The sequence below is a fragment of the Coregonus lavaretus genome, assembly GCF_964263955.1.
Source record: "Coregonus lavaretus genome assembly, chromosome: 38".
In the NCBI taxonomy this organism is placed as follows: domain Eukaryota; kingdom Metazoa; phylum Chordata; class Actinopteri; order Salmoniformes; family Salmonidae; genus Coregonus; species Coregonus lavaretus.
The window spans coordinates 27951112-27964376 of record NC_140025.1 but is presented as its reverse complement, the minus strand read 5'-3'; the positions used below and the strand labels follow the sequence as shown (position 1 = coordinate 27964376).

Below are 13265 nucleotides of genomic sequence, written 5' to 3'. Positions count from 1 at the left end.
AATCAATAATATAATAATACTTTTAGCAAAAATGTTTATTTTTAATTCACAATCTGTAGAAGCAATGAGAATAGAAAGGTTCAGAACTTTTGTAAAACATCACAGTACGGTTGAAATATAGAGATCCTATATGGATGGTGTTAAGAGATAGATGGGAGGTATTGAATAGAGTTGAAGGATGGGACTAATAACAAATAACAACAAATAATAACAAATATAGCTAATATTGTAAGCATACTGTGTCCATAATAAGTATATGGGTTGTATGTTGGGAGCTTTTGGGAAAGAGCACAGTTAGAAAGATATGGCATATAGAAGCAAACCGGATGGACATCATGAAAATGATCGGAGAGGTTGAGAGTAGAAGAAGTTCCCGAGCAAAAATATATATATATATAATAGAATTATTGTAAAATTAACTCTGTCCATAAGGTGTAGATAGTAAGTATAGACCGGAAGTAGAGGCCTGGGCATTGTTGTTCACTAATTTACTCCAAGTAGGGAAAGGATGGTGGGGTTGAAAAGTAATAAAGGGGAGTATATATATAAAAAATTAAAATAAACATGGGGGATTGGAAGTGATGCAGACAATTACATTGATAGAAGATACAATCTATCTGCAATATTAAGCTGATCCATTCCCCCCCCCCAAAATAAAAAAATAAAATAAAAAAGAAAGCTAGCAGGTCAGTTAGGAAATACCTTTGTCACACCATCTGGGTAAGGGCATTCCCGTGCTGCACCAGAAATACTCTAAATGGAGAGATGGGAAACTCCTTTCGATTCGTGTTATTATATTCCTCTTTCATTTACAAATCTGATTACATGACTGAGACCGGGCTGTATCAAGGGGGATTTTTATTTAGTTGAGCCTGATATCTAGCTACATTTCGTATTTGTATAGTTAGCTACAGTGCCTTCGGAAAGTATTCAAACCCCTTGACTTTTTCCACATTTTGTTACGTTACAGACTTATTCTAAAATGAATTAAATAAATACAAATCCTCAGCAATTTACACACAATACCCCATAATGACAAAGCTAAAACAGGTTTTTAGAAATGTTTGCAAATGTATTAAAAATGGAAAACAGAAATAACTTATTTACAGTATTCAGACGCGTTGCTATGAGACTCGAAAATGAGCTCAGGTGTATCCTGTTTCCATTGATCATCCTTGAGATGTTTCTACAACTTGATTGGAGTCCACCTGTGGTAAATTCAATTGATTGGACATGATTTGGAAAGGCACACACCTGTCTATATAAGGTCCCACAGTTGACAGTGCATGTCAGAGCAAAAACCAAGCCATGAGGTCGAAGGAATTATCCATAGCGCTCCGAGACAGGATTGTGTTGAGGCAGAGATCTGGGGAAGGGTACCAAAACATTTCTGTAGCATTGAAGGTCCCCAAGAACACAGTGGCCTCCATCATTCTTAAATGGAATAAGTTTGGAACTACCAAGACTCTTTCTAGAGCTGGCCGACCGGCCAAACTGAGCAATCGGGGGAGAAGGGCCTTGGTCAGGGTGGTGACCAAGAACCCAATGGTCACTCTGACAGAGCTCCAGAGTTCCTCTGTGGAGATGGGAGAACCTTCCAGAAGGACAACCATCTCTGCAGCACTCCACCAATCAGGCCTTTATGGTAGAGTGGCCAGATGGAAGCCTCAGTAAAAGGCACATGACAGCCTGCTTGGAGTTTGCCAAAAGGCACCTGAAGGACTCTCAGGCCATGAGAAACAAGATTCTCTGGTCTGATGAAACCAAGATTGAACTATTTGGCCTGAATGCCAAGCGTCACGTCTGGAGGCAACCTGGCACCATCCCTACGGTGAAGCATGGTTGTGGCAGCATCATGCTGTGGGGATGTTTTTCAGCGGCAGGGACTGGGAGACTGGTCAGGATTGAGGGAAAGATGAACGGAGCAAAGTACAGAGAGATCCTTGATGAAATCCTGCTCCAGAGCGCTCAGGACCTCAGACTGGGGCGAGGGAGTGGCTTCGGGACAAGTCTCTGAATGTCCTTGAGAGGACCAGCCACAGCCCGGACCTGAACCCGATCTAACATCTCTGGAGAGACCTGAAAATAGTTGTGCAGCGACGCTCCCCATCCAACCTGACAGCGCTTGAGAGGATCTGCAGAGAAGAATGGGAGAAACTCCCCAAATACAGGTGCGCCAAGCTTGTAGCGTAATACCCAAGAAGACTCAAGGCTGTAATCGCTGCCGATGGTGCTTCAACAAAGTACTGAGTAAAGGGTCTGAATACTTATGTAAATGTGATATTTCTGGGTTCTTTTATTATACATTTGCAAAAAAATCTAAAAACCTGTTTTTGCTTTGTCCTTATGGGGTATTGTGTGTAGATTGATGAGGGGGAAAAACTATTTAAGCCATTTTAGAATAAGGCTGTAACGTAACAAAATTTGGAAAAAGTCAAGGGGACGGAATACTTTTCAAAAGCACTGTATATGTCATTTAGTAGACACTTTTATCCAAAGCGACATGGAAGAACTTGGACATTTTCAGCTTCCAGGAATTGTGTACAGATCCTAGCGACGTGGGGCCGTGCATTATCATGCTGAAACATGAGGTGATGGCGGCGGATGAATGGCACGACAATGCGCCTCAGGATCTTCTCCCAGTTCTTCCATGGCCTACATACTCAGACATGTCACCCATTGAGCATGTTTGGGATGCTCTGGATTGATTTGTACAACAGCGTTCCAGTTCCCGCCAATATCCAGCAACTTCGCACTGCCATTGAAGAGGAGTGGGACAACATTCCACAGGCCACAAACAACAGCCTGATCAACTCTATGCGAAGGAGATGTGTCGCGCTGCATAAGGCAAATGGTGGTCACACCAGATACTGACTGGTTTTCTGATCCACGCCCCTACCTTTTCTTTAAGGTATCTGTGACCAACAGATGCATATCTGTATTCCCTGTCATGTAAAATACCTAGATTCGGGCCTAATGAATGTATTTCAATTGACTGATTTCCTCATATGAACTGTAACTCAGTAAAATCTTTGAAATTGTTGCATGTTGCGTTTAGATTTTGGTTCAGTATATTGAAACATTCAACAACACCAGTGAAACTTTATCAACAGATTACAGTAATTTATGAATTGGGACAACATTTGAACAGAATTCAAGAATGCAAAGGATATTGCTAATTTGTACTACAGTAGCTTCACAGTATACATTCATAATCTAGCTACAGGTAGAAAAAAAGTTAAGGATTTGTGGTTGATTTTATAGAACTCGCCAGCTTGTAGTCCTAAAGTTAGTTCTGGTTGGTTCAGCCATTCTTTTGGGGAAATAATTGGGTTTTGGGATAAACGCAGAAAATAGCATCTGAGGTTAACACAGGCTTAGGAGATTTTGATCTGAGATAATATCAGTCAGTTAATATGAACGTTATGAATTAAGCCTTTATGTGCTTTTTCTGATTACATAAAAAGTGACGTTAGCTGATAAAGATGATCTCCTAAGCCTGCGTTTACCACAGACCTTATTTTCTATATTTATCCAAAAACCCTACAAAAACTCCTTTCATTTTCCCATAGGGTTTGTTCAATGAACCATGGCGGGTTACTGCCAACAAAAAGACGGCATTAATATTGCTCTCTTTTTCTTGTGGCGTCTGAAAACTTTTCGGGAAAAAGACACACACATTTACAACTGGGCATCACTGAATAACACAAAATGTGTATAACGCATGTCTCATTTGACATGAATTTCACCTGCATCTCGGACCCATTTCACACTATAGTGCTAACCCAACCGATACTGTGCTGGCTCTGATATTGTCCTTTCCAGCACGGTTCCAGCAACTACAGTGGATGCTTAACCTGGCCAATGCAGTACAGCTTAAGGGTTTTGGTAGTCATTCCAATATTCTCAATGGGGTTTTGTCACGTTGTCCTGGGCTGAACACAGGAAAGTAGTTTGATGTCTTCACATCAGTAAATGTGTAGAGAAGTGACTCTGTATCAGCATTATAAAAAGACAGAGTGTGTCTGTCACAGTCTAGAAACACTCCCACTATAGTGAGCTCTGCCACAGTTATCGGTGTTTGAGGGTCAGTATTGACATGGAAACCCTTTTCTTTATCATAAGAAAGAATCCAAAATCCATTCTGTGGAGTTAAAGGAACAATAGATCTAACATTTTCTCTGGCCACACCAACATACCATGACAGTTTTTTGACTTTTTGTTCCTTTACCCTCACTTCCCAATAGTGTTGTCCTGAACTGAAACTCTCTACACAAAATACATGGAGATGCATTCTCATAGAGGGGTTTTCTGTATCTTTTACTTTTACGTAAATAGCCCGCTTTCCTTTATTGACTCTAATAGCAGGGTGCACAGTCTTTGTATCCAGAATGATGTTCTCTGATGGAACTGGAAAGACAAGATTTATTTCATTTACACAATAAATTGGGATGGATTGGTAAGGATTTCAGATAATGTGGACCTACAGGTAACTGCCAAAATAAAGGAAACACTTGAGTAAATGAAGTTTCTGGCGGCTCGGTTATGGTGTGGGGTGCTTTTCCTAGCATGGTTTAGGTCCACTCAACCCCTTAGATGGCAAGGTAAACGCCAATAAATACACAGCCATTCTGAGTGATCACCTTCAACCTATGATATGATCAATCATTTCTATTCTGATGGGAGTGTTCTCTTACAGAATGATAATGCCCCCATAGGGTACGAGTGGTCACAATGGTTTGATGATCATGAAAACAATGTAAATTATATGCCATGGACATCTCAGTCACCAGATCTCAACTCAATTTAACACGTATGGGTGATTCTGGAGCGGCGCCTTAGACAGCATTTTCCACCACCATCAACAAAAGAGCTCCAGACACTTGTAGAATCTATGCCAATGCTGTCCTGGCAGCTCTTGGTGGCCAAATGCCCTATTAAGACACTTTGTTTGTTTCCTTAATTTTGGCTGTTAACTGTATATCGTATTAATTTAATGAACATACAATTTTCCTGTCCTATTGTGATTTTGTTTTACCTTTGAATCCTTTCACCTGGTGCCAATCTGCATTGAAAAAAGTAAATTGTGAGTGTCTTGTATTTCAATTGCTCCAAAAGTTGTATAAATGTATAAATTATAAATGGTTAAATGCACTCCAACACGTCAGCAGAATTAGTTTTATGAACAATGCATTCACTGTAAATTATACAATTCAGAGGGTAATGCATTTTTTCCACCTATATAATTTGACCTATCAGATTAACTTCTTTACCAGATGCTATGTGTTTGGTAGGACTGTTCTCTGTGTTTTCTGCCCCTAACAGAGCAAATGTAGGTAATTATATTGCAATTCATTATCATAAATATTGTATTGATACAAAACTAGGCTAATACATAATTATCAAAGTTATAATATTACACAATATACTGTATATCATGATAGTGAACATTACCTTCAATGGAGTTGTGGAATTGGGACAGTCAAATCCGATTGAGATTATGTCAAATTATCATCCAATTATACAATTAAAAGGGTAATATATTTTTTATCCTATTACTTTACCTGCCAGATTAACTTCTTTTCCAGCGGCCATCTGTTCGGTAGGTTTCGGCACTGAGTTTTCTGCCCCTAACGGAGAACATTTAGGTCATATTGAAATTAATCAGTTTACTACATTATCAAAGTTATATTATATCATATACAGTATATCATGAGTGAACATTACCTTCAACTAGGTTTTTTGTCTCTGCTGAATGGAAAATGTTAAAGTTATTGTTAAAAGGTGAATGCGGAACTGGGATAGTCAAATCCGATTGAGATTATTTCAAATGATCATCCAACTATAAAATTAAAAGGGTAATATATTTTTTTACCTATTACTTTACCTGCCAGATTAACTTCTTTTCCAGCGGCCATCTGTTCGGTAGGTTTCGGCACTGAGTTTTCTGCCCCTAACGGAGAACATTTAGGTCATATTGAAATCCATCAGGTTACTACAGTGGGGGAAAAAAGTATTTAGTCAGCCACCAATTGTGCAAGTTCTCCCACTTAAAAAGATGAGAGAGGCCTGTAATTTTCATCATAGGTACACGTAACTATGACAGACAAATTGAGAAATTTTTATCCAGAAAATCACATTGTAGGAATTTTAATGAATTTATTTGCAAATTATGGTGGAAAATAAGTATTTGGTCACCGACAAACAAGCAAGATTTCTGGCTCTCACAGACCTGTAACTTCTTCTTTAAGAGGCTCCTCTGTCCTCCACTCGTTACCTGTATTAATGGCACCTGTTTGAACTCGTTATCAGTATAAAAGACACCTATCCACAACCTCAAACAGTCACACTCCAAACTCCACTATGGCCAATACCAAAGTGCTGTCAAAGGACACCAGAAACAAAATTGTAGACCTGCACCAGGCTGGGAAGACTGAATCTACAATAGGTAAGCAGCTTGGTTTTAAGAAATCAACTGTGGGAGCAATTATTAGGAAATGGAAGACATACAAGACCACTGATAATCTCCCTCGATCTGGGGATCCACGCAAGATCTCACCCCGTGGTGTCAAAATGATCACAAGAACGGTGAGCAAAAATCCCAGAACCACACGGGGGGACCTAGTGAATGACCTGCAGAGAGCTGGGACCAAAGTAACAAAGCCTACCATCAGTAACACACTACGCCGCCAGGGACTCAAATCCTGCAGTGCCAGACGTGTCCCCCTGCTTAAGCCAGTACATGTCCAGGCCCGTCTGAAGTTTGCTAGAGTACATTTGGATGATCCAGAAGAGGATTGGGAGAATGTCATATGGTCAGATGAAACCAAAATAGAACTTTTTGGTAAAAACTCAACTCGTCGTGTTTGGAGGACAAAGAATGCTGAGTTGCATCCAAAGAACACCATACCTACTGTGAAGCATGGGGGTGGAAACATCATGCTTTGGGGCTGTTTTTCTGCAAAGGGACCAGGACGACTGATCCGTGTAAAGGAAAGAATGAATGGGGCCATGTATCGTGAGATTTTGAGTGAAAACCTCCTTCCATCAGTAAGGGCATTGAAGATGAAACGTGGCTGGGTCTTTCAGCATGACAATGATCCCAAACACACCGCCCGGGCAACGAAGGAGTGGCTTCGTAAGAAGCATTTCAAGGTCCTGGAGTGGCCTAGCCAGTCTCCAGATCTCAACCCCATATAAAATCTTTGGAGGGAGTTGAAAGTCCGTGTTGCCCAGCGACAGCCCCAAAACATCACTGCTCTAGAGGAGATCTGCATGGAGGAATGGGCCAAAATACCAGCAACAGTGTGTGAAAACCTTGTGAAGACTTAAAGAAAACGTTTGACCTGTGTCATTGCCAACAAAGGGTATATAACCAAGTATTGAGAAACTTTTGTTATTGACCAAATACTTATTTTCCACCATAATTTGCTAATAAATTCATAAAAAATCCTACAATGTGATTTTCTGGATTTTCTTTTCTCATTTTGTCTGTCATAGTTGACGTGTACCTATGATGAGAATTACAGGCCTCTCTCATCTTTTTAAGTGGGAGAACTTGCACAATTGGTACTGACTAAATACTTTTCTTCCCCACTGTACATTATCAAAGTTATATTATATCATATACAGCATATCATGAGTGAACATTATCTTCAACTAGGTTTTTTGTCTCTGCTGAATGGAAAAGGTGAAAGTTATTGTAAAAAGGTGAATGTGGAACTGGTACAGTCAAATCCTATTGAGATGATGTCAAATTATCATCCATTATACAATTAAAAGGGAAATATATTTTTTATCCTATTACTTTACCTGCCAGATTAACTTCTTTTCCAGCGGCCATCTGTTCGGTAGGTTTCGGCACTGAGTTGTCTGCCCCTAACGGAGACCATTTAGGTCATATTGAAATTAATCAGTTTACTACATTATCAAAGTTATATTATATCATATACAGTACATCATGAGTGAACATTACCTTCAACTAGGTTTTTTGTCTCTGCTGAATGGAAAATGTTAAAGTTATTGTTAAAAGGTGAATGCGGAACTGGGACAGTCAAATCCGATTGAGATTATTTCAAATGATCATCCAACTATAAAATTAAAAGGGTAATATATTTTTTTACCTATTACTTTACCTGCCAGATTAACTTCTTTTCCAGAGGCCATCTGTTCGGTAGGTTTCGGCACTGAGTTTTCTGCCCCTAACGGAGAACATTTAGGTCATATTGAAATTCATTAGGTTACTACATTATCAAAGTTATATTATATCATATACAGTATATCATGAGTGAACATTACTTTCAATTAGGTTTTTTGACTCTGTTGAATGGAAAAGGTGAAAGTTATTTTTTTAAAGATGAATGTGGAACTGGGAATGTCAAACCCTATTGAGATTATGTCAAATTATCATCCATTATACAATTAAAAGGGTAATATATTTTTTATCCTATTACTTTACCTGCCAGATTAACTTCTTTTCCAGCGGCCATCTGTTCAGTAGGTTTCGGCACTGAGTTTTCTGCCCCTAACGGATAACATTTAGGTCATATTGAAATTCATCAGGTTACTACATTATCAAAGTTATATTATATCATATACAGCATATCATGAGTGAACATTAACTTCAACTAGGTTTTTTGTCTCTGCTGGATAGAAAATGTTAAAGTTATTGTTAAAAGGTGAATGTGGAACTGGGACAGTCAAATCCTATTGAGATGATGTCAAATTATCACCCATTATACAATTAAAAGGGTAATATATGTTTTATCCTATTACTTTACCTGCCAGATTAACTTCTTTTCCAGCGGCCATCTGTTCGGTAGATTTCGGCACTGAGTTTTCTGCCCCTAACGGACACCATTTAGGTCATATTGAAATTCATTAGGTTACTACATTATCAAAGTTATATTATATCATATACAGTATATCATGAGTGAACATTACTTTCAATTAGTTTTTTTGACTCTGTTGAATGGAAAAGGTGAAAGTTATTTTTTAAAGATGAATGTGGAACTGGGAATGTCAAACCCTATTGAGATTATGTCAAATTATCATCCATTATACAATTAAAAGGGTAATATATGTTTTATCCTATTACTTTACCTGCCAGATTAACTTCTTTTCCAGCGGCCATCTGTTCAGTAGGTTTCGGCACTGAGTTTTCTGGCCCTAACGGAGAACATTTAGGTCATATTGAAATTAATCAGGTTACTACATTATCAAAGTTATATTATATCATATACAGCATATCATGAGTGAACATTAACTTCAACTAGGTTTTTTGTCTCTGCTGAATGGAAAATGTTAAAGTTATTGTTAAAAGGTGAATGTGGAACTGGGACAGTCAAATCCTATTGAGATGATGTCAAATTATCATCCATTATACAATTAAAAGGGTAATATATTTTTTATCCTATTACTTTACCTGCCAGATTAACTTCTTTTCCAGCGGCCATCTGTTCGGTAGGTTTCGGCACTGTGTTTTCTGCCCCTAACGGAGAACATTTAGGTCATATTGAAATTCATTAGGTTACTACATTATCAAAGTTATATTATATCATATACAGTATATCATGAGTGAACATTACTTTCAATTAGGTTTTTTGACTCTGTTGAATGGAAAAGGTGAAAGTTATTTTTTTAAAGATGAATGTGGAACTGGGAATGTCAAACCCTATTGAGATTATGTCAAATTATCATCCATTATACAATTAAAAGGGTAATATATTTTTTATCCTATTACTTTACCTGCCAGATTAACTTCTTTTCCAGCGGCCATCTGTTCAGTAGGTTTCGGCACTGAGTTTTCTGCCCCTAACGGATAACATTTAGGTCATATTGAAATTCATCAGGTTACTACATTATCAAAGTTATATTATATCATATACAGCATATCATGAGTGAACATTAACTTCAACTAGGTTTTTTGTCTCTGCTGGATAGAAAATGTTAAAGTTATTGTTAAAAGGTGAATGTGGAACTGGGACAGTCAAATCCTATTGAGATGATGTCAAATTATCACCCATTATACAATTAAAAGGGTAATATATGTTTTATCCTATTACTTTACCTGCCAGATTAACTTCTTTTCCAGCGGCCATCTGTTCGGTAGGTTTCGGCACTGAGTTTTCTGCCCCTAACGGACACCATTTAGGTCATATTGAAATTCATTAGGTTACTACATTATCAAAGTTATATTATATCATATACAGTATATCATGAGTGAACATTACTTTCAATTAGTTTTTTTGACTCTGTTGAATGGAAAAGGTGAAAGTTATTTTTTAAAGATGAATGTGGAACTGGGAATGTCAAACCCTATTGAGATTATGTCAAATTATCATCCATTATACAATTAAAAGGGTAATATATGTTTTATCCTATTACTTTACCTGCCAGATTAACTTCTTTTCCAGCGGCCATCTGTTCAGTAGGTTTCGGCACTGAGTTTTCTGGCCCTAACGGAGAACATTTAGGTCATATTGAAATTAATCAGGTTACTACATTATCAAAGTTATATTATATCATATACAGCATATCATGAGTGAACATTAACTTCAACTAGGTTTTTTGTCTCTGCTGAATGGAAAATGTTAAAGTTATTGTTAAAAGGTGAATGTGGAACTGGGACAGTCAAATCCTATTGAGATGATGTCAAATTATCATCCATTATACAATTAAAAGGGTAATATATTTTTTATCCTATTACTTTACCTGCCAGATTAACTTCTTTTCCAGCGGCCATCTGTTCGGTAGGTTTCGGCACTGTGTTTTCTGCCCCTAACGGAGAACATTTAGGTCATATTGAAATTCATTAGGTTACTACATTATCAAAGTTATATTATATCATATACAGTATATCATGAGTGAACATTACTTTCAATTAGTTTTTTTGACTCTGTTGAATGGAAAAGGTGAAAGTTATTTTTTAAAGATGAATGTGGAACTGGGAATGTCAAACCCTATTGAGATTATGTCAAATTATCATCCATTATACAATTAAAAGGGTAATATATGTTTTATCCTATTACTTTACCTGCCAGATTAACTTCTTTTCCAGCGGCCATCTGTTCAGTAGGTTTCGGCACTGAGTTTTCTGGCCCTAACGGAGAACATTTAGGTCATATTGAAATTCATCAGGTTACTACATTATCAAAGTTATATTATATCATATACAGCATATCATGAGTGAACATTAACTTCAACTAGGTTTTTTGTCTCTGCTGAATGGAAAATGTTAAAGTTATTGTTAAAAGGTGAATGTGGAACTGGGACAGTCAAATCCTATTGAGATGATGTCAAATTATCATCCATTATACAATTAAAAGGGTAATATATTTTTTATCCTATTACTTTACCTGCCAGATTAACTTCTTTTCCAGCGGCCATCTGTTCGGTAGGTTTCGGCACTGTGTTTTCTGCCCCTAACGGAGAACATTTAGGTAATATTGAAATTCATTAGGTTACTACATTATCAAAGTTATATTATATCATATACAGCATATCATGAGTGAACATTACCTTCAACTAGGTTTTTTGTCTCTGTTGAATGGAAAAGGTGAAAGTTATTTTTAAAAGATGAATGTGGAACTGGGAATGTTAAACCCTATTGAGATTATGTCAAATTACCTTCCATTATACAATTAAAAGGGTAATATATTTTTTATCCTATTACTTTACCTGCCAGATTAACTTCTTTTCCAGCGGCCATCTGTTCGGTAGGTTTCGGCACTGAGTTTTCTGCCCCTAACGGACACCATTTAGGTCATATTGAAATTCATTAGGTTACTACATTATCAAAGTTATATTATATCATATACAGTATATCATGAGTGAACATTACTTTCAATTAGTTTTTTTGACTCTGTTGAATGGAAAAGGTGAAAGTTATTTTTTAAAGATGAATGTGGAACTGGGAATGTCAAACCCTATTGAGATTATGTCAAAATATCATCCATTATACAATTAAAAGGGTAATATATGTTTTATCCTATTACTTTACCTGCCAGATTAACTTCTTTTCCAGCGGCCATCTGTTCAGTAGGTTTCGGCACTGAGTTTTCTGGCCCTAACGGAGAACATTTAGGTCATATTGAAATTCATCAGGTTACTACATTATCAAAGTTATATTATATCATATACAGCATATCATGAGTGAACATTAACTTCAACTAGGTTTTGTGTCTCTGCTGAATGGAAAATGTTAAAGTTATTGTTAAAAGGTGAATGTGGAACTGGGACAGTCAAATCCTATTGAGATGATGTCAAATTATCATCCATTATACAATTAAAAGGGTAATATATTTTTTATCCTATTACTTTACCTGCCAGATTAACTTCTTTTCCAGCGGCCATCTGTTCGGTAGGTTTCGGCACTGTGTTTTCTGGCCCTAACGGAGAACATTTAGGTAATATTGAAATTCATTAGGTTACTACATTATCAAAGTTATATTATATCATATACAGCATATCATGAGTGAACATTACCTTCAACTAGGTTTTTTGTCTCTGTTGAATGGAAAAAGTGAAAGTTATTTTTAAAAGATGAATGTGGAACTGGGAATGTTAAACCCTATTGAGATTATGTCAAATTATCTTCCATTATACAATTAAAAGGGTAATATATTTTTTATCCTATTACTTTACCTGCCAGATTAACTTCTTTTCCAGCGGCCATCTGTTCAGTAGGTTTCGGCACTGAGTTTTCTGGCCCTAACGGAGAACATTTAGGTCATATTGAAATTCATTAGGTTACTACATTATCAAAGTTATATTATATCATATACAGCATATCATGAGTGAACATTACCTTCAACTAGGTTTTTTGTCTCTGTTGAATGGAAAAAGTGAAAGTTATTTTTAAAAGATGAATGTGGAACTGGGAATGTTAAACCCTATTGAGATTATGTCAAATTATCTTCCATTATACAATTAAAAGGGTAATATATTTTTTATCCTATTACTTTACCTGCCAGATTAACTTCTTTTCCAGCGGCCATCTGTTCAGTAGGTTTCGGCACTGAGTTTTCTGGCCCTAACGGAGAACATTTAGGTCATATTGAAATTCATCAGGTTACTACATTATGAAAGTTATATTATATCATATACAGCATATCATGAGTGAACATTACCTTCAACTAGGTTTTTTGTCTCTGTTGAATGGAAAAGGTGAAAGTTATTTTTAAAAGATGAATGTGGAACTGGGAATGTTAAACCCTATTGAGATTATGTCAAATTATCTTCCATTATACAATTAAAAGGGTAAT

The 13265-nt window shown here is 36.9% G+C and overlaps 1 protein-coding gene across 1 annotated transcript; it reads right to left on the bottom strand.

Moving 5' to 3' along the window:
• Positions 1-2036: 2036 nt before the first annotated feature.
• On the bottom strand, positions 2037-12707 carry LOC311112532 (uncharacterized protein). Its single transcript, XM_084155669.1, has 24 exons — positions 12646-12707; positions 12487-12507; positions 12324-12389; positions 12002-12067; positions 11680-11745; positions 11521-11541; positions 11358-11423; positions 11036-11101; positions 10714-10779; positions 10392-10457; positions 10070-10135; positions 9748-9813; positions 9425-9490; positions 9103-9168; positions 8781-8846; positions 8459-8524; positions 8136-8201; positions 7976-7999; positions 7813-7878; positions 5876-5953; positions 5728-5751; positions 5565-5630; positions 5039-5065; positions 2037-4410 (listed from the first exon to the last, which is right to left on the bottom strand). The coding sequence occupies exons 1-24, from the start codon at positions 12674-12676 to the stop codon at positions 3893-3895; spliced, it is 1800 nt and encodes a 599-aa protein (XP_084011795.1). The 5' UTR covers positions 12677-12707; the 3' UTR covers positions 2037-3892.
• Between the last annotated feature and the right edge of the window lie 558 nt (positions 12708-13265).

What these genes read in the sequence shown, in the direction of transcription:
- LOC311112532 (XM_084155669.1), bottom strand. Translation starts at nt 12,676, where the DNA reads ATGGCCGCTGGAAAAGAAGTTAATCTGGCAG. An exon ending in AAAAGAAGTTAATCTGGCAG is followed by an intron (nt 11,542 to 11,679) that starts GTAAAGTAATAG and finishes TCCATTCAACAG; the next exon opens with AGACAAAAAACCTAGTTGAA. An exon ending in AAAAGAAGTTAATCTGGCAG is followed by an intron (nt 9,814 to 10,069) that starts GTAAAGTAATAG and finishes GTTATCCGTTAG; the next exon opens with GGGCAGAAAACTCAGTGCCG.